The sequence below is a fragment of the Pelodiscus sinensis genome, chromosome 32 (assembly GCF_049634645.1).
Source record: "Pelodiscus sinensis isolate JC-2024 chromosome 32, ASM4963464v1, whole genome shotgun sequence".
Lineage (NCBI taxonomy): Eukaryota > Metazoa > Chordata > Testudines > Trionychidae > Pelodiscus > Pelodiscus sinensis.
This window is the reverse complement of record NC_134742.1, coordinates 6,704,230-6,731,716: the sequence shown is the minus strand read 5'-3', so window position 1 is coordinate 6,731,716 and position 27,487 is coordinate 6,704,230. Positions and strand designations below refer to the sequence as shown.

General features: G+C 46.8%; 1 protein-coding gene and 1 long non-coding RNA gene across 2 annotated transcripts; one reads left to right on the top strand and one right to left on the bottom strand.

The window, feature by feature from the left end:
* Positions 1 to 454: 454 nt before the first annotated feature.
* LOC142823127 (uncharacterized) lies at positions 455 to 6,998 on the top strand. Its single transcript, XR_012898449.1, has 4 exons — positions 455 to 786; positions 2,747 to 2,834; positions 4,844 to 4,981; positions 6,871 to 6,998. It is a non-coding gene; the product is annotated as an uncharacterized LOC142823127 (long non-coding RNA).
* Positions 6,999 to 12,478: 5,480 nt separating this feature from the next.
* LOC112546718 (C-type lectin domain family 2 member D-like) lies at positions 12,479 to 22,777 on the bottom strand. The gene is made up of 5 exons (XM_075913527.1): positions 22,420 to 22,777; positions 21,772 to 21,861; positions 18,625 to 18,833; positions 16,234 to 16,340; positions 12,479 to 14,703 (listed from the first exon to the last, which is right to left on the bottom strand). The coding sequence occupies exons 1-5, from the start codon at positions 22,499 to 22,501 to the stop codon at positions 14,589 to 14,591; spliced, it is 603 nt and encodes a 200-aa protein (XP_075769642.1). The 5' UTR covers positions 22,502 to 22,777; the 3' UTR covers positions 12,479 to 14,588.
* Between the last annotated feature and the right edge of the window lie 4,710 nt (positions 22,778 to 27,487).

Here is a 27,487-nt window from a genome sequence, read left to right as displayed (position 1 = left end):
CTCTGCTTCTTTGTCCTCCTTGGAAATGAGGCGCAAATAGGAGATTTGTTCCTTACACGTCCCTCACCTAAGCAAATTAGTCAACTTTTGTGTTGGAATCTTGGTGATTTCTGCATGGCAAACTCCCCCACCTCCAAACAGCTAAATTATACTCATGTGAACTATATGCAGTAAGAGAAACTCTCGTTAAAGCGAGCTAAGCAAAGTTCATAGGCCACAGAGATCTCCAACTCTCATCATAGGAGGTAAGAAGAATCTGAGGGGTGGTTGTTAGAAAAAAACCTGCTCCCCCAGTAAAAAAGTTTGGCCAGGCCGCTCTTGCTATAGTAGGCTGCAGTACTCCTCCGGAGAAACCAGCCGCACCCTTCCTGCATACCATTGCCTTTAGAAAAAGGGAAAGTGTGAAAAGGGGAAAATAGCCTCAGACTCTCCCACCCGTCACCTTGGCGTGAGAACTGCGGAGTTTAGCTGGTCACATGAAACCTGCACAGTTTCGGCCCAACCCCTGAGACACAGACCCCCCCCCACTTGGTGACCATTAGGCCATATATGGTAATATGCAAGCGCGGGAAAGCGATGTGCAGATTTGGGGATAAATACCCATCGCACAGTTCACTCAAGGGGGTCTTCGCAACACACGTACCACCGTGCGTGTGCCTTCCCGTATACTTCAAAGCGCTGCCGGCCTGATCAACCAACCAGCCACCTCCCCCAACTCTCGGGCGTAACCAAGGTCATCGCAACCGAACCGATATCTGTGAAATGTTCCATGTGCTGTTTAAGTTGGTAGGTATGATTTGATTTTCTTTGTTGTATAAGCTTAGTGTTGTAGTTGTTTTGGGTAGTACATAGAGTTTGTAGTTATCACTCTTATTTAATTAGTGTAGCTGGATATTGTTAGAATAGAGACTATTCCCCTCGCCATTCCCATCCTTATATCTCTGACACGTTTAACTAGAAATCGTAGAATAAATATAATAAATACTGTACGTTCATTAACACGGTCTATTAAAAATCATAAAATAAATACTATAAATTCATCACTGTCATAAATAAATATCCTTTATTTGCTAAAATTTTCCACCTGGTTCTGTCCTTCCCCCCTTGGGTATGCATCATCGGACCTGTGATTCTTGCAACAGAGGTGACAGCCGTGCCTCTGTATATCATTAGATCAGTGCACAAGGACAGCAGAGGTATATGCACTGACTAGTGATACTGCTGGGAAAGGTCTCTGAATTGAGTGCATTGGGTGCACATGCTCCTACAGTGGAATGTATCTGTACACAATGAGTCAAAGTAGAACTGAGTCTTTCTGTCATTGACAGGAACGATCCATTCAGTAACCAACTCATACTGCATAGAACATCAGCACCTGTTCCCATCACAATGCCAACATGCTACCACAAAATAATGTACTCCTGTTCAGGGGAGATGCTAGTGTCGGAGGAATGACAGCTGACAGAAGAGTTGTCTCAAAAAGTGAGTTAGTCTGTGAAGATGTTTGTGAACATGAACAGAGCAGTTAGTGAAAAAAACATTGTTCTGCTGGCTTTGCAAAACCATGCAGCAAATACAGGTAGCGTAATACTGGTTAACAAGTGGTAACAGGTCTTTTCAGTTAACAAATAACAATAGCTTCTCTGCAAACAACCACGCCTTACACCCAATGACAGTGTTAGGAATCCGAATGCCCTTCAGATGACTTGGTTTTTCCTGCACTAGATTTTCAAGCTTATTCTGTGTATTGTAAAAAATGCAATTGGGTTGAAGAGCTGCAGGGCCTGCGGTGTGAGAATTTTGGCATGAACAGTTTAATTGTTGAAACCCTCCATTTCCTTTCTCTGAAACCAAGCAGAGAGCTTTTCACAGCTATATTTGCTTCAGTGTGGGCTGTAACATTGTCTCATGGAAAATACTGAATGAAAGAACAGGAATAGAGAGACAAAGTCAAGATGTCCAGGCAGAAGATCAGGGGCTGAAATTACTGTAGCCAGATAAAGAACTTCAAATTTAAAATAAACATTCAGTCCTTAATTTTAAAATGGTACTACTGAAAGAATGTAGGCCCTACATTATTTTGTTCTCCTAGCACTGGTACAAAAATAAACTCCACCTATCTCTAGTACTTTAGTCAGGCCTGACAATGGGAAGGAGGGGGGGAAGAGGTTGTGGATCAGGGGGACAACTGCTTGCTCAACTAACACAGTACATTCAGAAACTGGCAGTATGTATCTTGGACTGGCAGTTGCCTGTTAAATTGATTCATTGCTCTCCGACTAGCTCTGCCACAGAGCACTGGCAGACGGTGTCACTTTTAAGTTAACTGGACCCTCTCCGGAGGAAGCAGAGCCACAGGGCAGGACTAGGAAAAGGCAGGTGGGTGAACAGTATGACCCAGGGGTGTCCCAAATTTTCAGGTGCCCTACACAGCTTCATATTCTGCATATGGATAAGCCTGGCTCTGGCCTTCCCCCTTCCAGGAGCACAGAGCCACCACCCCCAATTTGCCCAAGAGATCAACAAAGCTATTAGCTCCCCTGACTGCGGTTAAAGTCTTCTTCTGACTTCTTGTTATACTACGGGGCTGCTCCAGCATATGGGCTACATATTCTTTGATGATTCTTTGGTTTAACTTTGTTTTCTGGGTACACAATATAATCTCTCGTTTTGAAGTTCTGAGGTTTCCAACCTAATTAACTGTTGCATTATCTTCTTTTTGTTTGTGTCTATGCACGGGTGTCAGCTTCCTGTGTGGTTTCTCAGCACAGACCCCTGCAGAGATGGCATCTCTGCTGTGGACCTATGCCCTGATTCGGACCCTGTCAGTACAGGTGTGTCTAACATTTATTTCTTATCGTCAAATCTATGCTAGGAACCAATAGAGAAAACAGAAGGAGCAGGATCATTAAACAATACTACATCTCCAACCTCCCACCTCAGAAAGAATAATTAGTGCACTCAGCACTTCGCATATTTTAAAACACTTACTAATTAGGGATGGAATTTTTATTAAGTGCATCAGTGTCCCATCATAAGGCCTGTTCTGCACAGCCTTTGGACCAGTGTAACTATTTCAGCATGGCGTGTATTTAGCCAATACAGTTAAAGCAGTGCAGGGGTAGCCAACCCGTAGCTCGCAAGCCGCATACAGCTCTTCAAAAAAAAAAAAAAAAAAATTGTGGCTCCCACACTGGCACCTGCAGCTTGTGGCTCAGAAAGGAGCAGCGTGTTTCTGTCTGCATGGAACGCCGGTGCAGACTTCAAAATGGCTGCCTTCAAAATGGCCACCTTAAAACATCTTAAAAGGCAATGCCTTCTCTGCTCTTTTTTTTTTTTTTTTTTTTGCCTGACAACCTTTTTTCCCTTGGCTCTTTGCTCTGTATCCACCACTATTTTGACTTTTCATCTATAATGTGTTGGCCTCCACTGTATCACTGCAACCCTAGTATGGATGCAGCATGACCAGAGAGAAGGTGCCTTACAGTGACATAGTTTATTCCTCTTCCTGTACCAGAACAAGCTACAGTAAAACCTGCGCTATCCGGCACTTAACTATTCAGAAAACTTTAGAAACCGGCCAATTTTCTAGGAGCTTGGTGAGGCTGTGCAGTGCTTTGATTCGGCCCGGGCTGGGCGCAGCCTTGGGGCACACCGCTATGATCCAGCCAGCGGGAGCTGGGCCGGGCAACTGGTGGCCCCTGTTGGTTTTTCCTAGGTTGACGGAACCCTCAGATAACCGGAATTTTTAGATAACCGGAACGCCCTAATCCCTCAGCGTGCCAGATAACACAGGTTTTACTGTATATGTACATGAGCAGGGCTGATGAGACTTCACTAGACCCTGGGGGAAGCCAGCACCGGGCAAAGCCGTCCCATCCATAGGATGGTTTGGGCAACTATCCTATAGACGGGACAGCCCTCCATACTGAGATAAGCCCGCAGGCCCAGGGTGGCCCAGGGTATTACATGGGGTGTCAACAGGGCTTGGCCCCACTGTGCTCATCGCAGCAGCAGGAGCCACAGGAAGTGGGGTGGCCCAGCAGCCTGCCCTGTTCTGCTGCTATCTCCCAGCTGCTTTGCTCCACTTCCCTTCAGTAGGGAGAAGCAGAGCGCTCTGGCCCCATCCCACTATGCTCCCTGGAGTGACGCAGGCTCGGGAGAACGGAGCACAGAGGTCTGGGGCTGAGTCGCTCCATTGCCTGACTATGGGGGAGCCTGACCCCTGCTGCTGGCCCTAAGCCCCCCAATAACCCCGCAGGTCCTGTAGCTTGGAGAAGAGGGCTTCTAAGAAGGGGTGCAATAGGTGCAGGAAGAAGAGTGGGGGGTGGAGCAGGGACAGAACAGGGGTAGGAAGAGGCGGGGGGGGGGAATGCCTGGGGTAGACACAGATCCCACTCCCCTCTAGGAAAGGCCCTGGCTCGTGGCCCTCAGTCGGAGCGGAGTCCAGGGCAGACAGTGCTGCCAGGACTGCAGGATGTGTTTCACCTGGGGCTCCAGCAGCAATTTAAGGAGTCCAGGGCTCTGGATCTTGCCACTGTGGCGGCCACAGCTGGGAGTCCCTGGTCCTTTTAAACCACCAGGTCTCCAGGCAGCTGCCCCCTTCTCTCCCGGGCTCCACTGCAGGCTCTAGTAGTGTAGTTACTCTAGGGGAGTCTCTCAAGTCACTGGAATCTTCCAGCTGCTGTAACACTTCTCTGTTAAACTCTGCACCAAGTGAGCTCCTGAACACCACCCAACTGTTACCTAGGCAGGGATGGGCCACCTAGAAACTGGTTAATTGCTAATGGCTGATAGCTTCATGGCATGAATGAGACATTTCTCTATCCTTTCTACTGTGCAGGGCCTGTTGGGAGCATCAGCAGCAACATCTAGTGGCCAGACAGGATAAGCACTGATGGGTATAGAGTTTAGCACTGGATTACGGTTGTTGCTTCAATAACACCGCAGGCATGAATCACAGCATAGAATACGCACAATAGTAAGGAAATGTATTTAAGTATTTTACATCCCTATGGATCTCAGGCACTGCACAAGTGCTATACATAGGAAATCTTGTTACCTGTGGTTGCTCCAGGCACCTTCCCTGTTCTTCATATGCAGCTTTTCTACAGACAAATAAAATAAAATAAAACTAGTGAAACACCCTGTTTAGAATATTTGTATTTTTTTTGGATCACAGGCCAGAAGAGACCACTGGGATCACCTAATCAGACTTCCTGCCTAACATAGGCCATGGAATTTCACCCATTAATTTTTTTTCATCCAGGGCAAATTAATTACTGTACCATGACTGTGCCTCCTTACATGTCACTGCAAGGCAAGCTGTTCCTGAATACATCCAGAACACTTCCTTCTCCCATCCCACAGGCTCTGTCTCCCATACTCCCTCCCCCACACCATAGCACCCATGGCGTGGCAGAAGAATTGGAGACAGTGTACCCCATTGTCCCCTTTTGGGTTGCCAGGTGTCCAGTTTTGAACCAGACAGTGGCTACGTCTAGACTGGCATGATTTTCTGCAAATGCTTTTAACGGAAAAGTTTTTCCGTTAAAAGCATTTGCGGAAAAAAGCGTCTAGATTGGCACGGACACTTTTCCGCAAAAAGTGCTTTTGCGGAAAAGTGTCCGTGCCAATCAATGCGGTTTTGCGCAAGAAAGCCCCGATCGCCATTTTCGCCAAATCCTCCCAACGTCTCCTATTGACAACACGCACATCCCTCACTAACAGGCCCAGTCTCTGCCACAAACGTCCCCTTTCACATCTGCCTTAGTGCCACTGCCCCTTAGCCCCTGCCCCACAGAAACTGGCTCTGCCAGCAGCTTCCCTCCCCCCGCCACTGGGACACCCAATTGCCAGGCTAACCGCCCCCCCACACCTCAGACAGACCCCAGCTCTTCCAGCCCCTTTCCCTTCTGTGACAAACCGCCAGTCTGTCCCCCCACAGAGCCCCCCCTTTTCCAGACCCTCCCCACACATCCCTGCCAGTCTGTCCCCCACAGAGCCCCCCCTTTCCCAGACCCTCCCCCACACATCCCTGCCAGTCTGTCCCCCAACCCACATATACGCTAATTGCTCTGCTGCTTCCAGACCCATTCACACCACCCCACCTCCCTGAGTAACTGCCAGTGTGTCATCCCCGACCGAGCCCCCCTCTTCCCGCTCCTCCCCCCACATCCCTAACTGCTAGTCTGTCCCCCCACAAATCTCCTTCTCCCAGGCCCTCCTCTTTAGTTCACTTACCTTCAGTACCACTAAGTGGGGAGCAGAAGTAGCGACATCTAGTGGCCGGATAGGGTAACTCCCAGTAAGTACAGTGCTATTTTGAAATAGTTATTTCGGTAGTTATTATTTTGAAATAACTTATTTCAAAATAACCCTTGTAGTGTAGACATATCCTTAGGTACCATGGGACTACTCAATGACTCTGGGGAAGAATGACTCAACACATGGAATCTGGGAGACTTAGAGAAGTTTAATATAAATTAGGGAGAAAAGATGGGATTTGAAAATAACTATTGGCTCAGTTAGATGCAGAAGGTCCTAGAAGCAAGACCAGAAGCTGGGGGACATAGAGAAGAATATACGAGTATGTCTAGACGGTGGCGCTATTTTGGGATCCTGGAGGTATCCCAAAATAATTAATCCGTGTCTTTTAAATGTGCTCGTTATTTCAAAATAGATTTTGAAATAAAGGGCATGTTATTCCAACGTTAAGAGTGTTAAGGGACGTTTCGGAATAGTGCTCTTTTTCAAAATTCGGTGATGTGTAGACAACGCCAGATTTCAAAATAAACTATTTTGAAATTAGATCAAAATAAGATACGCAATATGCTTAGCTCAAATTGTATATCTTATTTCGACCTACAGATGCAGTGTAGACACACCCTAACAAATCCGATGTCAAGACAACTAGAGAGATCAGTGTGATCCTCAGGAAATGGAGCTGAAGAAATGAATAAGAACTGGGCCATTGAGGATGATGAAGAGAACCAGAGAAAATGTATACTGCATTGGGAAATGGACAGGAGCTCACAATAGGTTTCTCAAGACAGGGAATTTCTGAACATGGTCATGAAGTAGCCACTGACGTGCAAGTCAGTCAAAGTGTAATTGATCTATGTGATAAACTATATTGAGCTGGTGATCTGAGCCTTCATATTTTCACTGTACTGACATTTAATTTCTTAAGCAAATAGCAACACCCCAAACACTTTCTCAAGCTACTTACACACTATGTATGTAACATGTTATGCTGTACATAATCCTATTTCTTTAGAGACACTACTTCATCAGGCTGGTATTACCATGTTCTGTTCTTTAATAGCATTTTAAAGTAATCATTTTGTATTTCCAAACGCATTGTATTTGTAACACTATTTTCTTTCTACACACGCATACCGATGTATACAATGAGCAGTCCTGTGGCACATTAGGCTATGTCTACATGGTGGCGTTATTTCAAAATAAAGTGCACGTCTACACAGCAAGGCCGTTACTTAGAAATAATTTTCTTCTTGAGCTCCTTTCCTGATTTCATACTGACTGGCAGAATTCATTGCTAATGAAAATCAAAGTAGCCAGTCCAAATGCTCTTGGTTTCTACGTAGCAGACTAGATGTGCCACACCTTTGGCCATGTCTACACTACAGATAAGATTGAAGCAACTGCAGTAGATCTTCCACAGTTCAAATTAGCGGGTCTTGTGAAGACATGCTAAATTGCACTGAGAGGACGCTCCCATCGATGCTGATAGTCCTGCTTCCACAAGGAATAAGGGAAGTCAAAGGGAGAGTATGTTCCTATCAATCTCCCGCAGCGTGGATGGCCCCAAAATTTGAGTTAAGATACTTTGACTTAAGCTACGCAATTAACATAGCCGAAGTTGCATATCTTAATTTGGACTTATTCCACGGCATGTCTACACAGCAAAGGTAGCTCAAAATGAGGTCTTTTGAACGTGGCCACTATTTCAGAATATAGCAGATGCGCTATTTCAGTGCCCTATAAACCTCATTGTAAGAGGAGTAAGGGATGGCTCAAAATAGCACTGTATTTTGAAATTTGGCACTGTGTACACAGCACCCAATGACAAAATAAGTTATTTAAAAAAAACTCGAAATAAGCTACGCAATTTGCATAGCACAAATTGCATATCTTATTTCAGGTTTTGGGTGCTCTGTAGAGACACCACCATAGTGTAGACTAGTGGTTTATGATCTCCTCTTTAGTTCAAGCGACGAGGAGTCCTGGGGCACCTTACAGACTAACTGAAGTGTAGGAGCATAAGCTTTCGTGGGCAAAGACCCACTTCGTCAGATGCATGTAGTGGAAATTTCCAGAGGCAGGAATAAATATGCAGGCCAGGATCAGGCTGGAGATGACCAGGTGGATCCAATCAAGGAGGATGAGGCCCACTTCTAGCAGCTGATCTGGAGGTGTGAATTCCAAGAGAGCAGAAGCTGCTTTTGTAGTTAGCAAGCCATTCACAGTCTTTGTTTAATCCAGAGTTGATTGTGTCAAACTTAAAGATGAATTGTAGCTCAGCAGTTTCTCTTTGAAGTCTGGTCCTGAAGTTTTTTTGCTGCAGGATGGCTACTTTTAGATCTGCAATTGTGTATCCAGGAAGATTGAAGTGTTCCCCTACAGGTTTTTGTATGTTGCCATTCCTAATATCAGATTTGTGTCCATTGATTCTTTTACGTAGGGACTGTCCTGTTTGGCCGATGTATATAGCAGTGGGGCATTGTTGGCACATGATGGCATATATTACGTTGGTGGATGTGCAGGAGAATGTACCAGTGACAGTATGGCTGATCTGGTTAGGTCCTGTGATGGTGTTGCTGGTGTATATATGTGGGCAGAGTTGGCACCGAGGTTTGTTGCAAGGATTGGTTCCTGAGTTCGAGTTATTATGGTGCGGTGTGTAGTTGCTGGTGAGAATATGCCTACCTCCCAAGGCCTGTGAAAGCGAGGGATCATTGTCCAGGATGGGTTGAAGATCACTAATGATGCGTTGGAGAGGTTTTAGCTGGGGACTGTAGGTGATGGCCAGTGGTGTTCTGTTGGTTTCTTTCTTGGGCTTGTCCCGTAGCAGGAGGCTTCTGGGTACACGTCTGGCTCTGTCAATCTGTCATTAGTGATCTTCAACCCATCCTGGACAATGATCCCTCGCTTTCACAGGCCTTGGGAGGTAGGCCGGTTCTTGCCCACAGACAACCCGCCAACCTGAAGCATATTCTCACCAGCAACTACACACCGCACCATAATAACTCGAACTCAGGAACCAATCCTTGCAACAAACCTCGGTGCCAACTCTGCCCACATATATACACCAGCAACACCATCACAGGACCTAACCAGATCAGCCATACTGTCACTGGTACATTCTCCTGCACATCCACCAACGTAATATATGCCATCATGTGCCAACAATGCCCCACTGCTATATACATCGGCCAAACAGGACAGTCCCTACGTAAAAGAATCAATGGACACAAATCTGATATTAGGAATGGCAACATACAAAAACCTGTAGGGGAACACTTCAATCTTCCTGGACACACAATTGCAGATTTAAAAGTAGCCATCCTGCAGCAAAAAAACTTCAGGACCAGACTTCAAAGAGAAACTGCTGAGCTACAGTTCATCTTTAAGTTTGACACAATCAACTCTGGATTAAACAAAGACTGTGAATGGCTTGCTAACTACAAAAGCAGCTTCTGCTCTCTTGGAATTCACACCTCCAGATCAGCTGCTAGAAGTGGGCCTCATTCTCCTTGACTGGATCCACCTGGTCATCTCCAGCCTGATCCTGGCCTGCATATTTATTCCTGCCTCTGGAAATTTCCACTACATGCATCTGACGAAGTGGGTCTTTGCCCACGAAAGCTTATGCTCCTACACTTCAGTTACTCTATAAGGTGCCACAGGACTCCTCGTCGCTTTTGCAGATTCAGACTAACACGGCTACCCCTCTGATCTTTAGTTCACTTACCTTCAGTACCACTAAGTGGGGAGCAGAAGTAGCGACATCTAGTGGCCGGATAGGGTAACTCCCAGTAAGTACAGTACAAACTAAATAAACTTTTCTCGCAGTACCTTGGATCTCAAACTACTACTTACAAAAATCATGTTGCAGATATAGGGTTCTCCTCACTCACTATTAATATGCAACACCCTTTGGGGGTGAAACTTAACATTAGTTTAACAGTGCACAACAGTACACAATAGTGAAGAACCGAGGCAATTCCCATGTCATACAAACCCATGACAACTACAACTGTTGCTTATGAGATATATTCCAAATATATTTTCCTATGTTTTTAATTAAATTTAGCAGCTGAAAATGGAGGAGGAGACAGAATCGTGGAGTTCTAAAAAAAAAATTGAATGTGCTGTGACCATTAGTGACATTTAGGGAGATTTTAGAGAGGCAAAATTTGTGACACAAGCTGGTGTGAGGCCACAAGATTGTTATGAACACAAGGGACTTCAGTTTTTATTTTGCACATGAAGAAAGGCATTACTAGTAGCACAGCACCAACTAGTGGTAGATTTAATATTACAGGCTGTCCCCACTGTAAATTACCCCGGTATATGTCGGTTCTGCACTAAAGTCATTGGTACTTGTAGGGACAGATATAAATCCTCCCATTCCCTGCTCTTAAGTCACACCAAAAAAAAACCCCACCAACCATTCGCACAAATGGAAGTCAGCTGTAGGGAAAAAATTCCCCACTTTAAGTTGTTTCGCTATAAATCCAAGTGTTTTGGAATGTATCTTGGACTTATAGCAAGGACAGTCTGTAACTTGATTCTAAGAGGAATAAGGGATCTTCCAGAAAAGGCTTTATTTTCCGCAAGATTCCTGTCTAGACTGGTGCTTTTTTCTGGCAAAGCCCCGAGCCGGAAAAAAGCGGCAGCCTTGTTCATGCAAATGCCGCGGGGAAAATTTAAATCCCCGAGGCATTTGCAATTCCGAAGTGTCTCATTAGTATCCCTTTTCCGGAAAAGGGTGCCAATGTAGACAGAGACCTAGTGTAGACCAGGACAAGGAAAACCTCCTGATTTCCTCCGCCTACCTTTAAAATATTCTGGAAGAAACATGAAAGACCTGGTAACTATTTTCCTGGGTATCTTCATTTTAATCCATGGCTATGGCCCCTTAGGTAAACAAAAGTGAAGGCCCATAGAACATCTTGAGAAACAGTGGTCTATACAGAATCCTCTGTGGTAAAATAACCATGTTAAGAGTTTCTATGTTAGTTTTAATTTTCAAGGGTTTATTATTTTAAAAGTCTACTTTCAAAACAGGATCTACTCTTCTATTTCTTGGTATTTACAGAAGCAGACATTTTCTGCTTAGCATGATCTTAGTGGGTGTGCACATATTTTCGGGTGTGAGCTGTTTAATTTTCAAAAGCTGCAGCAGAGGTGGGCTGAGATACCCAAGTGCTCTTTTGGTTTGTTTGAGAATTCTTCCGTCTGGGCTAAATATTAAGAACTAGCCTCTAAGTCTGATTGCTCTGATCCAGTTCCTTTGGTCTGGTAGTTGTGTGTCAGCTGACCAGTTAGGTGAACAAATGCCATTTAATTACCCAAATCTAAGATTCTGTGCTGGAGGGAAGGGAAATCAGGTGGACAAGTTTAGAAGCAATTGTGACAGGACACCATTGAGTCAAGCAATTGTGTCAATGTCAGTCCCCCCCTTTAATCCTCATTTTGCTGAGCCAAGCCTTCCAGCCAAGTTGGGCTGAACCCAGCTGACGAAGAGCAGATGCTGAGAAGAGCTTGAGGAAAACTCAGCTTAAGAGAATTTACTCCAGCAACCAAATGTTCATCCTTCCCCACTTTGGGGCACAAAACCAGTGTTCTCTGTAAGCCAGTGTTTCTTAAACTGTGTTCCATGGTACACCTGTGTGCCGTGAGGCAGTCAGAGGTGTGCGATGGAGAACAGAATTCAAAATGGCCACCCTTAAAGGGACAACTTTTTTTGGTTTTGCTCAATAACTTTCCCCCGACCCTTTTCCCCCCCTCAATAACTTTCCCCCCTGACGTTTCACCCCCCCCCCCACACACACACCCTTTTTTTTTTTGCTCTCTTCTTAACAAAAAATCCTGTGTTCCTCATAAAAGAAAGTTATTGTTTGGTGTTCCTCGGTCTTAAAAAGTTTAAGAAACATTGCTGTCAGCTGAGCACCTGGGCAGCCACCCAAGAGAGATTCAGGTGCCACCCGGCTCATTAGCAGAACTTCCACAGCATGTGGAAGCCAGCAGCATGTGTTTCTATTGGTGGTCCGCACATGGCTCAGGACACACACACAATTTATTCTGCACATGGAGGGGAAAAATTAAAGAGAACATTGGGCACAATCCAAAATTAAAGGACATTCGTTTTCTTCCTCAATGTGAAAAAAAACATACCCAGCCTTTCATCTTCCTCCCGCATGCTAGAAATTACATAAACTGGGTAATATTATAAATAAGAAACAGTTTTTATTAAGAAAAGGTGCATGGTAAGCAGTCAAAGTGGTAGAAAACAGAGCAAAACAGGCACTACAAAAATAACTCAAAGAACATAATCTAAGAAAGAGTCGCTACAAAACTGGTTACAAATAATAATTTCACACCCTAGAGATTATTTCAGTGCTTTAAAGGGAAAGTCTGGCCACTGAACAAGGGGCTTAGTGCCCAGCGCTTTACAGTGCTGTAAAATTGCTGCATTTGGGTGCGGGTGTTTTCATATCCTTGAGTGAGATAGTTGTAGCGCAGCAAAGTGGCAGTTTAGACATGGCCAAAAAAACAGTCATACAGGGTCAAGCCAAAGTTATATCTAGTCCTGTGTCCCGTCTGCCAACAGAGGCCAATGCCAGGTGCCCCAGAGGGAATGAACAGAACAGGGAATCAAGTGATTTCTCCCATCACTCATTCCCAGCTTTTGGAACACAAATAGAGATTAGGGTCACCATTCCTACCCATCCTGGCTAATAGCCATTGGTAGATCTAATTTCCTGAATGTATCTAGGTTTTTTTTTTTTGAGGGGGGGGGGGGTGGAGAATCCTGTTAACATCTTGGCCTTCACAACATCCTCTGGCAGGGAGTTCCACAGGTTGACTCTGCGTTATGTGAAGAAATACTTCCTTTTCTTTGTTTTAAAATTGCTGCCTACTAATTTCATTGTGACTCCTAGTTCTTGTGTTATGGGAACAAGTAAATAACTTCTCCTTATTTATTTTCTCCACACCAATCACAATTTTATAACCTATATCACATCTGCCCCTTAGTCTCCTCTTTTCTAAGAGGAAAAGTCCCAGTCTTATTATTCTCTCCTTCGATGGCAGCTGTTCCATACCCCTAATAATTTTTGTTGCCCTTTTCTTAACCTTTTCCAATGCCAGGTATCTTCTTTGAGATCGGGTGAGCACATCTGTATGCAGTATTTAAGTTGTGGACATACCATGCTTTTATATAGAGGTAATAAGATATTCTCTATCCCTTTCTTAATGATTCCTAACATTGCGTTTGCTTTTTTGACTGTTGCTGAACACTGAGTGGATGTTTTCAGACAACTATCCACAATGGCTTCAAGATCTTACTTGAGTGATAACTAATTTAGTCCCCGTCATTATATATGTATAGCTGGGATTGTGTTTTCAAATGGGCATTACTTTCCATTTATTAGCATTGAATTTCACCTGCCATTTTGTTGCCCAGTCACCTAGCTTTGGGAGCTCCTTTAGAAGCTCTTCCGTCTCCTCTAGAGCAGTTTGGTATCATCTGCAAATTTTTCCGCCTCACTGATTACCCCTTTCTCCAGATCGTTTATGAATATGTTGAATAGGATTGGTCCCAGTTTAGCAGGTTTTCTGCTTCCGATGCATTTAAAAACCATTTTGTTATTACTTTTTGAATCTTTGACTAACTGTTCTTCAAAAAGAGTTTATGCTCTTTTCTATTTTCCTCACTAGGATTTAACTTCCACTTTTTTAAACAGTGCCTTTTTATCCCTCACTGCTTCTTTGACTTGGCTGTTAAGCCACGGTGGCACTTTTTTGGTCCTCTTTCTAAGTTTTAAACATGCAGGTACACCCCAAATTTGAGCTCCTATTATGGTGTCTTTAGAAAGTTTCCATGCAGCTTGCAGGGATTTTGCTTTTTGCCCAGTACCTTGTAATTTCTGTTTAACTAACCTCCTCATTTTTGCATAGCTCCCTTTTTGCATTTTCATATGCCCCAGTGTTGGGCTGCTGTGCTGTTTTTCCTGCATAGCATGCCCGCAAGAAGGCCTGTTCACAATTAAATATTCTCACTGATGGGACATTAAGCTGTCCGGATGCCTATTGTAGTCCCTGAGGTAAAAGCAGCGAAAGCAACAAGAATGGAACACAAAATAAAACTCCACAGGGCCATATTCCGAAGTTTCGCTGCAAAAATGATGCCTCCATAAAACAGAGTAGTCATATTGAGTAAATGGCAATATTTAGAATCATGTGTTTGGACACACCTTGCATAAAGCATAGCCCAGTTAAGACAATCATATAAGCACACACTCATGGACTATATCACACTTGCATTTTTCCTTTCCCTATAAGTATCTGTCAGGTGTGCTGCAGATCCAGTTTCTCAACGAGGAGCAACCTGAAGAACGCACGAAGCCATGGCTCAAATAGGAGCAGTCCCCTTCCGCTCTTCCCTCAAACCTGCAAAATTAAGTCATGGAGCTGGTCAGGAGCTGAATGTTTGTTTCCCCTCCACCCGCATCAGTCAGGTGGCATTGCACATGTATTGATAGTGAAGCTGAGCTGCGGCTTTCCCAGAGTTCCCCCTTTCTGCACCAGCAGTCACTCCAAACAGGGCCGTCCTTTGGGCCCCATAAATCCTAGGCAACGCTATGAAACTGGTGCCCCATGCCCGACGGCTGCAGCGGGAGGGACATTTTGTAGAGCTGTGATTTTCTAATCTCCAGCAACACGCCAATGAAACATTTTTCAAGCAAATTTTAAACTCAGGTCCTGCCGACTCACAGGGTAGATTCAGAAACTGACAGGACAAACCTGGGGTTGGGACATGCCTGTGAAATGGCTTCGTTACCACCTGAATGGCTCTGGCACAGGTTCTGCTAATACAGTGGTTTCCAAACTTTTCGGCATCATGCCCTCTTTTTGATTTTTGAGAAAGCCTCACACCCCTCTCTCCCCAATAGCAGCAACACTTGCTGAGCAAAAAAACCCCAAAACCAAACAGACAAACAAAGGAACAGACCGAGGCCAACAAACAAATATAGCAGCAAAACTGGGAGAGGGGCTGGGTCGCCTGTGCTAATAGCTTTGGCAGGCTGTCACTAAGTTAACTGGATCCTCTCCGGAGGAAGCAGAGTCACAGAACAGGGCTAGGTAGAGGAGAGGGGACATTAGAATTCAGTGGTGCCCAAAATTCTCTGGTGCTCTATGAAGCTAGGTATTCTGCATATGGTTAAGCATAGGTCTGACTCCAAATTCCAGTCTGGCAACCAAGGATCAGAACAGGAGGAAACATTTTAGGCAACCATTGGACATAGAGAGCAGAAACAGGCCAGTTCTTGGCAGCTCGGCCAACCAGAACTTTTCCATGGCACTGCTATATTCAGCTATTTGGGGGTGGGAAGAATTACCCTTTGTGACGGACACAAAACTTGATAAATAGGCACAGAGAGTAGCTAATGTAGCAATGCCTGCCTGAGTCTGCAGAGCATGGAAACTCCAATGCACCAGGACAGAGCATTATCATTATCAGACGTCTTTTTAGCACTTTCAGATAAGTAACCCAGAGCCTCGCACATATTTAGACCCATAATTTCCATTCATATCAATAGGAGTTTGGTGCCTAAATATTTCTGAGGCTCGAGGTCAAGTGATACCTAGGCAGGGCACCGCTCTTGCACAAGATAAGTGCAGCAGCTGCTCCGATCAGCGAAGAATCACAAAGAGCTTCTAGCATCACGATTTCACACCAAACATGCATCACCCGGGACCCAATCCTCCAGAGATTAACTCCTACCGCAAGGGCACTGGGAACATGGACCAAGTCCAGAGGCACATGCTGCTTCTTGCCCACAGAAGAGTGAAGCCCTGTTTTCAGCACTGGGTTTAAAGACCGAAAGCTATAATGCGGGAAACTGTGGGCCTGCCCGAGCTAATATTTCCATCACTTGCGACAGATCCCTGGGAAAGCAAAGAGAAAAATGGACTCACAGCTGCTGTTTCAGTTGGGTCCCATTCACCCATGTCCGGGGCTGGCCGGATTCTCTTCGGAGGCCAATCCAGTGCTCGACATGGCCAGCGTAGCGCATCATGAAACCCTTAACAACAGGACAGGGCACATTAGGGTCGTATGTGCCCCATCATGTGCCGTGGGGAATTTCAGAACTTGTCTACACTGCGAAATGGGTCGACTTTAATTCAGATCGACCTAGAGCCACCCCAATCACTCAATAAACTGTTGGGGTCCATGCTGCCTTCCTTCTGCCGGGGGAACACGCTGTCAGGAGGCGCGCTTGCACTGACTGAAGTGGGGCACTGAAGTCAAGTGTGGGGCAATGGTTAACATGTAGGCTTACAGCTGGTGCCCCCTCATGTAGCCTCAGCCAAAGGGGGCAGCACTTGCAGGCTCTGAGCCCTCGTGCAGCACAGGGAGACCCCTCCCCCTTCCACCTGCAGAGGCCACACAGAGTGTGAACTCAGCCAGCACTGCCAGGGTCCAGTCACAGGGAGCTCACCTGAGCCCCACTGTGCTGCCAACCAGGAGCCACCTGTGGTAAATGCTTCTCAGCTGCAGCCCACACCCCTATCCCCTGTGCCAGCTACCAAATTCCCTCTGTCCTGAACCAACCATTGTCCCAGCCTGGAGCCCCTTCCTGCACCCAAACTCCCTCCCAGAACATTGGGGTGCAGGAGGGAAGGAGGGGCATGGGCTCTGGGGGAGAGTTTGGGTTCAGAAAGAGGCTCCAAGCTAGGCCAAATTCCCCTCCTTGCTCCTGCACCAGCCTGAAGCCTCCTCCTGCACCCAAACTTCCTCCCAGAGCCTGCGTCATCACCTCCACCCCATGGCCCAGCCAGACGAAAGCGAGCGAGGGTGGGGGGGAAGCAAGCATGGGAGGCGGGGAGGGGGATGGAGTCGGCTTCGGCAAAGGTGTGAGGCAGCAGGGAAGAAGCAGGGTAAAACCCTGGGATGGCCTTAAATTCAAAAAGCGACTTTCAGCGCAGAGAGGTCACAAACCACTGGTCTATGGTGAGGCTGCCTTGTCCTACCGACTCTGACAAAAGCGCTACCCTTCCGGTGAAAGGGGAGTTATGCTGTCGGCGTACTAGGGCACTTACATCGGCATGAGCCGGGTTGTAGCGCAGGTGCATAATTAGCCTGAACCACAGCAGCTGATGTCACTCTAACCCTGCAGCTTAGGCCAAGCCTCTGCTAACTAGCCTGTCCCCACGCAAGAATTGCAACACTTAAGTTGTACCATTATAGCGACAGCATTACAATCGCCATGAACCCGGCTGTACAGACATTGGTACGGAAGTGATTGTACACGTACGGGGAAGGGACTAAGCTAGACTGCTCCAAGGCACCTTTACACTGGTGTAACATGGCCACCAGTAGGGGGTACATCAGTGTAACTACTCTGGTAAGAAACCAAAAGGGGACACCCTTAAAAGAAATTCTACAATCCTAGAACTGGAAGGGACCTCGAGAGGTCATCGAGTCTAGTCCCCGGCCCTACTAAATTAAACCTTCTAGCATAGACTAGGCCTGTGGTAGCCACATGCATCTGATGTGTTGGACGTTTCAGTGGTGCTCAACCTTTTCAACAGGAAAATTTTGTTGAGGAAAAAAAAAAAAAAGCTGGGAACATTTTGTTGCGGTCCCTTTAATTTAAAGTACCAGTCTGCTCCACTGCCACTCCCCTGCCCTCGCGGCAGGCACTGAGCTGGGGAAAAAATGCCAGCTGGCCCGGATAAAAATGTTGCAATGCCCCCCAGGAAGACAGCCGCGACCCCCTCGGGGCTATTTGGCCGGTTGAACGTGGCTGGTTCGCTACAGCAGTAGCCACTGTAGCTGCTACTGCTTCAGAACTGGTCAGATTCCACAGGACTAGGCCTTAGCTTGTGTCTCAATTTCGGGGGTGATTTCTGCATTGCACTCTGGGAGCAGGGGAATCGGTCCTCTCCTCTCTGCAACAGCAGCTACTGCTCACAATCCCGCTTCTCCCAGCTCAGCCACATTGCGCTTTGCTGCCCTGTCTCCCCCACCCCCAGATTCCTTTGGGTCTCTCCGAGGTGGGGGGAAGGGGCAGATGGAGAGACTCAGCCACCAGCTCCAAGCGCCCTGGCTGGTTGCCAAGAAATCCCAAAGTTTGGCAGGGCAGCCTGAGAAGCTACAAAGTTGTAGCCATCAAAAGCCTGTGCTGATCACAGAGCCACAAGGGCAGGGATTCAAAAATCACTCATTCTTTGGCCTGCGACCCAGTGACAAACACCCTCCCTCCCCCGGAGATTTCTACTCACACTGCCGGGGCAGGAATCTGCCCACATTGCAGACCTGTTGGCCATGCCAAGCCCATTACAAAGAACCTGCCTGTGTCTCACCTTTTCCTGTGGGGTGTCGATCCCAGCCAGGGAAGCAGTGACCGAGGAGCAGAAGTGCTGGCTAGCATCCCAGTTCTTCGCTTCCTCTGAGAAATAGTAGCATTTCCCTCCGTACCCGACCCACCCCTCCAGGCAGTAGGGCACAGCATGGGAGCCTGGAGAGGGGATGACACAGGAGACTAGATCTGAAGATCTTGTGAACAGAAGCACTGAAAATGAAACACCACCACAGGGTTAAGAGACAGGTGAGACACGTCTACCTGCTCTGAGAACACAAATCACAGAACTCTAGAACAGGGAGGGACCTCGACAGATTGAGTGCAGTCCCCTGTCCTCACAGCCGGACCAAGGACCGTCTAGATCATGGTTTCCCAAACTGGAGGGGCATGAAGAAATTCCAGAGGGGGCGCGAAGCGACCCAGTCCCCCACCCCTATCAAGCCCCTCACCCTAAGTTTTGCTGCTATTTTTGTTTTTCAGCACCAGTCAGTTCCTTTTATTTTTTTGCTCAACAAGTTTTGCTGCTATTGGGGTGGAGGGCGTGACGGTTTATCAAAAAGGGGGGGTTATGCCAACAAGTTTGGGAACCACTAGTCTAGACCATCCCTGACAGGTGTCTGTCCAACCTGCTCTTAAATATCTCTAAGGATGGAGATTCCACAACCTCCCTAGGCAATTTATTCCAGTGTCTGACCACCCTGACAGGTAGGAAGTTTTTCGTAGTGTCCAACCTAAACCTCCCTGGCTGCAGTTTCAGCCCATTGCTTGTCTTGTACTCCGAGGCTAAGGAGAACAATTTCCCCCTCCTCTCCCTCGTAACACTCTTTTAGGTACTTGAAAACCACTATCACATCCTCTCAGTCTTCTTTTTTCCAAACTAAACAAACCCAGTTCTTTCAGTCTTCCCTCAAAACTCATGTTCTCTAGACCTTTCATCATTCTTGTTGCTCTTCTCTGGGCCTACTCCAATTTCTCCACATCTTTCTTGAAATGTGGTGCCCAGAACTGTGGTGCCCAGAACTGGACACAATACTCCAGCTGAGGCCTAATCAGTGCAGAGTAGAGCAGAAGAATGACTTCTCGTGTCTTGTTCACAATGCTCCTGCCAATGCATCCCAGAATCATGTTTGCTTTTTTTGCAACAGTGTCACACTGTTGACTCACATTTAGCCTGTGGTCCACTATTACCCCTAGATCCCTTTCTGCAGGACTCCTTCCTAGACAGTCACTTCCCATTCTGTGTGTGAGAAACGGATTGTTCCTTCTTAAGTGGAGCACTTTTCATTTGTCCTTATTAATCTTCATCTTATTTACCTCAGACCATTTCTCCAGTTTGTCCAGATCCTTTCAAATTATGACCCTATCCTCCAATGCACCTGCAACCCCTCCCCGCTTGGTATCATCTGGAAACTTAATCAGTGCACTCTCTATAGAAACAACCTCATCAGAACCACATCTCAGACTCCTAGCAGCTGCTTAGAGGCCGTGAGGGAGCCAAGGGGCTGTAAGAAACTCAGCTAGCTATGGGGGAGGAATCGACTCCTCCTCACTGTGTTGGCAGAGAACAGTGGCTTTTAACCCACAGCCCCGTGCGGCCCACGTAGCACAACACACAGCTGGACGCCAGTTATAACAGCTACAGCATCAGGCTCTGGGCTGTTCTGCAACAGGGCAGGCTCCAAGGCCACGTCTGCTCTGCTGAGCGAACTCTGCATGATGGGACCTAGGATCCAAGCTGTCCAGCCCCTTCACTAGAGGCTCTGATTCTGGCCCTGTTCTCTAGAGAGGTCTCAGACAGGATTGCTGAGGGAGCAGGCAGGGGCTGCACTGTGGTTCTTAACCTGCAACCCATGGACCACGTATACCGTCCACAAAAGTCTGCGGCCAGCAGAGTTTAGGACAGGCAGCAGTTTTGGTTTTTTAAAATATTAAGAACAAAAAGAATCCCGACCACAAACCTGACTGTTGTTAGTGGAATTATCAAAAGTAATGCAGAAAAGGCAGAATTGTTCAATAAATATTTGTTGTGTGTTTGGGGGGAAAACAGAGGATCTAGTCCCCTGCTATGGGATTATAACACTCTTCCCATCCCATTCGCATCTCTGGAAGATAATAAAGGGATAAACGTGGGTGAAGTAACCACGATTATTGGAACAATTCTTGTTGGGGGGAGAGAGCAGCTTTTGAACCACAAAGACAACCAAAAAGGGTCTCCCAGCAGAATGCCAGGTGGAACAGATTGTTTAGCAGAAGTAGTTGGCATACAGAATGGCCCATAACATGTCTGCAGAAAGAGGGGTTAGTGGGCTACAGACTGTAGTAATAAGCCAGGCATGCAATGGGGATTTTAAAAAGAGGTCCAAAATAAGGGATGCAAATCACAGGTGTATGGGATGGGGAAATCACGGTCCTCATCATCCCAGCACAGCTCATGTTGGCCCCATGAGGCACTGCGAAAACCTCCCCCAAACTCCCTGTGCCAGGTGATGGCGAGTTGCTTGCTGGGTGCCTATTCTTCCGTGCATGGTACCCAGCTCTGTGTGGGTGCAAGCGCTGCTAGTAAGGACGCACGCTGCCAACACAAGAAGGGGAGAGGCCTTCACCTCTGTTCCTGCCGACAAGCGCAAGTCCCGACCCTGCTCCCTAGCAGAAGCGTGGGAGCCGGACTAAAGGGTCTGACAGGCCAGATGTGGCCCGTGGGCCAAAATTCGCCCCCTCTCTGCCTCAGAGTCATGAACTCTTATTTCATGGTCATTTTCATCCCCGGCTGCCTTCTACCTGCAAATTCTCAGGGTGACAGGCTAGAGGCAGAGGGCCCAGCTCATCTCTGCCCTGACCCCACCCCACCTCACCCCACCCTGCATGGGCATCAGTGATGGTGTTAGAGACCCAGCAATAGTCACCTAGGACCCCAAGTCCCCAGAGATGGACTGGGGGGGGGGGCTAGTGTCAGTCAGACCCTCCCGCAACAGCGAGTGCCCAGGACAGGGCCTGGGAGAGGGCAGGAGACAGCTCTGGGAGGAGCATCCCCCAGGAGACCTCTGTCCCAGGGGCAGGAGCCAGACAGGCCAGGAGGAGACGCTGTGACTGGGGCAGCCCCAGGGGGGTGGGAAGTGCAGAGAGGGGCTAGGAAGGGCTGAGAACTCACCTGCCAGGACAGTACCAACCAAAGCAGAGGACACAATTGCGAGGGTAATTGTGAGGGCGACTGTATGCGTCCTGTAGTTACAACGAGATCCTGAAACAGAGGGATCCATCAGGCCGGGACACAAAGCTGCGTCTCACTGACAGCACCAGGGCTGTGGCTGCCCCAGAACATGCCTCGTTCTGCCCCTCGCGCTTCCCTCCAGATGCTCTGGGAGAGGCACCCAAGGGCTCAGGCAGACTGGGGTTGGCAGAATAGCCCTTCCCCCCTCAGCCCAGCACCCCCTGGGCACTGCCAGCCAGGCCAGCACCAGGCCGGTGAGCTCAGGGCACAGAGATAAGGACCCACATGTTCCAGGGGCAGGCGCTTAAGCTGCCCCCACACCTGCTCCGCGCCTGTGGGGAGAAAAAGCCAGGCCAAGAGGGGCCAGGGCTGCCACAGGGGGTCTGACCCATCAGCCCAAACAGCCCCCGACCACCTCTGTGTGTGCCAGCCAGCCACTGGGAGCCAGGGATTGGGACCCGGAGAACCCCTGGGGACCCAGTCCCTGCTGCCCACCGACAGGGGTTGGGCCATTGCTACTGAGAGCCTGGCCCCATCTGGGTCAGTCCGTCTATCTCCAGCCGGGTCCCAGGCAGCGAGCCCCATTACCTCGCTTCCCTCTACCCTTCAGGGGTCCCGGCTCCTGCAGCAGCCGCGCTTTGCTCTCAGCAGACCCAGCTGCTGGCTTCATGGTCTCTCTTCCCTGCACTCAGGCTGAAAGCCCCAGGAGTCCTGCGGTGGCACCTTGAAAAGACAAAACAGATTTATTTGGGCATCAGCTTCCGTGGGTCAAAACCAGACACCGCTGGAGGGGCTGGGCGTGTGTAATCCAGCAGCAGCAAAGCCGAAAGCCAAGTCAGGGGCTTGGGATGATCTGGGGTTTCTCAGCCCAGCAGTTTGCAGAGCTGTTCCCTACAGGGCTGTGTGACCGAGGGACAATTTAGGTGCATCGAGCAGGCTCCGTAGCTCTGCGGAAGCCCCTGTAGCGAGCAAAACAAATTGAGAGATTTTTGAGAGATTTTTCTACCAAAGAACACATTTCCTCTGAATTTGCAACCTTAATTTGCAACCATCCAGCAAAGGTAGCAATTCCTGAGCAGTTGTACCGAATGTCATGTATGTATGACAGAAACTGTGACGGTCACAAAAACTGAGAGGTTTCACTTTTTGCCTATACACCGGCCCCCGGGGAAGACGCGTCGCTCACCGCAGCCCAGGAGCAGCCCAAGCCCCAGCAGCCGCCCTGCGCTGGGCAGAGCCGGGAGCCGCCGCCAGCCCAGGGAGGAGGCGCCGCCCGCGGAAAGTCCCCCGCGGGTGGGAGGAGAAGCCGCTGGGAGAGCGACCGCCGTGATCCCCGCCATGCTCCGGACTCTCAGCCCGCCCCGACCGGCCACCGCCCCCCCGGGGCTGCTCGGGGCGTCCGGCCCCTCCCCGCTCACCACTGGAGGAGGGCTGGGGGGAGATCAGGGCGGCACCCTCGCCCCCGGGCTAGAACTGGCTCACCTGTCTTGCCCTGCTTCTCCCCGCAGCCCCTCTGCCGCTCTGCCCTGCTCTCTGGCCTCCTCCTTCCCCTGCTTCCTCCGGGTCCCCCCCCCCCCAGCCTCCTACTTGCCCCCCTTTGCTGTTCTTTGCAGCTTATTCTGTGGCTTCGACAGCCCCTCACCTTAGTGGGTAGGAGGGCGACCGCACACTGACAAAGCCCTCCCTCCCCACACATACACACATACACACATACACTTATACACACACACTCAGGAGGACTCTTGGGCCAGCTGAGTAACAACCCTGTTTCCCCTGAGAGAGGGAGGGGATTCCTTAGCAGAGGTGCGGACAGACACACCTGTACATCCAGAAACATGGCAGGAAAGCAAATGTGTAAGTGCACAGCCCTTCAAATTGGGGCGAAAGGAGGTCTAAGTTGGATATTAGAAAATCTATTTCCTAGGAGGGTGATGAAACACTGGGCTGGGTTCCCGAGGGAGGTGGCAGAATCTCCATCCCTAGAGGTTTTTAAGTCTGGGCTTGACAAAGGCCTGGCTGGGTCAATTACCTTGGGATTGGTCCTGCTTGGGGTAGGGGACTGGACTTGATGACCTCCTGAGGTCTCTTCCAGCTCTATGATTCTTCCAGGGATCAGCTGTGTGACAATGGGGCTTCCTCATTCCCAAGTCCTGTCATTCCCTGAGGTGGCTCCAAGTAATCCACCTGAGGTCAGCATCAGCATAACCATGCAACAAGTGCCCATTGCTGCTAAGAAATGTGCTTTCTAGAGATGAAGATAATTCATTCTCCTTCTCCATTCTGTAGTTGGCATCTCTGCTGAGCATACCAGCCAGGGTACAAATTTGTACTTGCTGTAAGTGTGATTTTGTGATGCACCTGCCCTCCACAGAGTGGTCTGAACCTAAACTGGTTTCACAGAGTCCATCAAAGGCATCAAATGATACCAAGTTTCATTCATTGCTGTTCTGGGGAAACAGATTAGAACTGGCATCAGTGAAAGGCATTGTATCATGTTTCCAATCCCCTTAGCCATCCAGATTGCTTAACAAATAAATGTTTTTGCGGAGATGCCTGTGGCTTAAAGATGAAGTAATGATATTTCTAAAGTACAATATATAAAGAATTCTTATGTTCCTCATATGGATGCTATAGCTGCTTTTAAATTTTAGTCATGTTATTCGCTTTCATGAGCCTGATCCTGCTAGGTAGCCTTTAGTTCTGTTAACTTCAGTAGACTTTAAAGGGCTTATTGCCTCTTATATTTTATGACACTTTGAGAAAAAGTACTCACAATAGAGAATTATCTATTATTTACAAATGAGGTACAGAATAGTTGATGAATGAACTTAATGATTGATGATTCAAGCATTAGAGGAACCAGTGTACAACTTTTCTGTATGCATTTATTATACCATGTAAGTAAAAGTTCACAAAGCTAAATCAAGTTTATATTGCAGAAACAAACAGATTATTAAGGTCCCTTCTTCAGATGTCTAGATGGTGTCAAAATAATATGAAGTATTAATTATTAGTTTAATGAAAGTATCATACATCTTGTCAAGAAGTTTTTATTTGGCTAGTTATTTTTTACTACAGAATCATAGAATCATAGAGCTGGAAGAGACCTCAGGAGGTCAAGTCCAGCCCTCTGCCTAAGGCAGGACCAATCCCAACTAAATCAACCCAGCCAGGGCTTGATCAAGCCAAGACTTAAAAACTTCTAGGGTTCGGGGTTCCACCACCTCCCTAGGTAACCCATTCCAGTATCTCACCATCTTCCTAGTGAATTGGTTTTTCCTAATATCCAACCTAGACCTCCCCCACTGTAACATTATCTGTAAGTTAATCACCAATTTTCTCTTCAGACTTAAATCATATAACTTTCCCAATTGTTGAATGTTATATATTATTGGAGCATCAGATATACACTTTACTAGATCTGTTACACCTACAATTCATCAACATGCTTGCTGTGTTGCACATCAAAGGCATTGATGAATTGTAGGTATAAGAGATACAGTACACGTATCCATACATATATTTGCCTCAAAAACTTTAGAAACAGGCACAGATAGATAAAAAACACAGTCATTGTCTTAAGTTTGCAAGTAATGCACAAAGAACTCTGGGATTCATTTTGGCAATGCACAGGGATCATAGGAACTGTAACCTCTTGCAGAAAAATTCCCTGCATAGAAGTCAGTTCAGGCCACAATGCAACCCTCTGCAATTCCTCATAGCACTCAGATAGAATCCATGTTAGGACATGAGGCAAGAAGAAGGGTACTAGAGGTAGAAACCAGAGTATCTGCAGCACTAAGCGCAACTGAGATTCTTGGCAATGGCACAGCTCATAGGTTATCTGACTAAAACTGTCGTAAATTAGAGCAGATCCCACCAACCCAAAATCCAGACAGTGCAAAAGAGGTAGTGCTAAGGCTGCATCTTCTGTGCCTTGGTATTGTCCCATTGATCTGAATGTGACTTCTGCATACAGGTCAGATTCAGATAAAAATATGTGCATTTATAACACACACCTTCCCCTTCCCCACCTCTAATATCATTAACTCACTGGCATTCACCTTCCTTCTCCCTCCCCCCCCCAAATCCCCCTTCTGTTCTGTAATGTGATTTGTCCTTTTCATGTGTGTTCATTTTTTTTAAATTGTATCCTTTGGTATATATGGTTGTGACTATTTTCTTCCATTATTTGATCTGAGGAAGTGGGTCTGGCCCACGAAAGCTCATCATCTAATAAACCATCTTGTTAGTCTTTAAAGTGCTACATTGTCCTGTATCTTGAAAGTTCAGTTTCTTTGAGGTCTGCATTTGTTTTCATCTGTTTCTCATGGATTGCCATTAAAACACTGCATGGAAAATACAACAAGGTTATCATACACATATAGGCACCTATGCAGTTGAGAATTATGAGGAAAATATTTATTTCATTTAATTGTCTAGTGTAGGTTAGCTATAGGCTTTCTACATAGTGTACAATACAGTGTAACCTTAGTCAATGGTGAAAATGACCTATCATGTTTCTCTAAAATGTACTCATGGGTTAAGTTCACACCCACTCTAGGAAACTGTGTTCATCCAATCTTCAACTAAATTGAATGCTCACTAATTAACAGGCATCCCTAATTTGTAACTGAAAAATAAAACAAAGATCAGGCAAAGAGTCACTGGTGGCAAATTATTAGCAGAAATGGACTTTCTGCATTCAGCTATATTTTGGTGTGTATATTTGCCTAAAGGATGGGGGTCATTGTCAGTCTTTAAACGTTTTGCTGTATCATTTTATTTCTCTAGGATGGATCCTCGGCTGATGTAAAACTGTACCCATATTGTTTTATTTTACCCCAAAACTGAGTGGATGGAAATCAGGAGAGCTCATATACAGTGGAAGAATCTAGCACAAATATGTGCATACAAGATTGAAGTCTATTTAATTAAAAATAAAATGAATATTTTAAAGAAATCAGCCTAGAGTTATTCTAAACTTTAGTGCCTGAATCTTCATTGTATTACTGGATTATTTTGCTACTCTAATTTAACTGAATAGTGTAATCTATTACTGTACTAAAACTGGAGTAATGCCAGTTGTGAATTAGGCACACATGGTCTGATTCTTATTTATACTAAGGGCTCTTCTACGCAAGGAAATTGACTGTAATAGCTACCATAGAATGACTGTACTGCTGTAACTTTGTATAACCCCACATTTTCAGAGCTGGCAGTAGGCGTAAGTAGACTAAGCAATTGCTTAGGGCCCCAGGTGGCTCCAGTGGCCCCCTGTTAATTATTATTATGTGTTGTGGGATGGGGAAAATATTCTTGCTTAGGGAATCCAATAGCCTAACACTGGCATTTCTATTTTATAATTTATTCTTCTGTAACTTTATAATGTTATTCTCAACTCTACTATCTTTACTCATAGGCTACATGTGTCTACACGGCACATTGTTGCACAAATAGATATGCAAATGAGGCATGGAAATGAATATCGCCGTGCCTTATTTGCATACTTTATAAGCTGCCATTGTTCACAAGGTGCTTTTGCACAAGAAGGAGCAGTGTAGTACAAAACCCCTCTCTTGCACAGGAGGGGAAAATAAGCGGCAGAAGGACTCTTGCTCAAGGGGGGAGGGGTTGCGCAAGAAGGAGCAGTATA

Bases quoted from the DNA above. Each gene is read 5' to 3' on its own strand.
- LOC112546718 (XM_075913527.1), bottom strand. From the start codon at position 22,501: ATGAAGCCAGCAGCTGGGTCTGCTGAGAGCAAAGCGCGGCTGCTGCAG. The intron at 21,862-22,419 runs GTAATGGGGCTC...CCTCTGTTTCAG, and splicing joins GAAGGGTAGAGGGAAGCGAG to GATCTCGTTGTAACTACAGG. The intron at 18,834-21,771 runs GTGAGTTCTCAG...TTTCATTTTCAG, and splicing joins GGTTGGTACTGTCCTGGCAG to TGCTTCTGTTCACAAGATCT.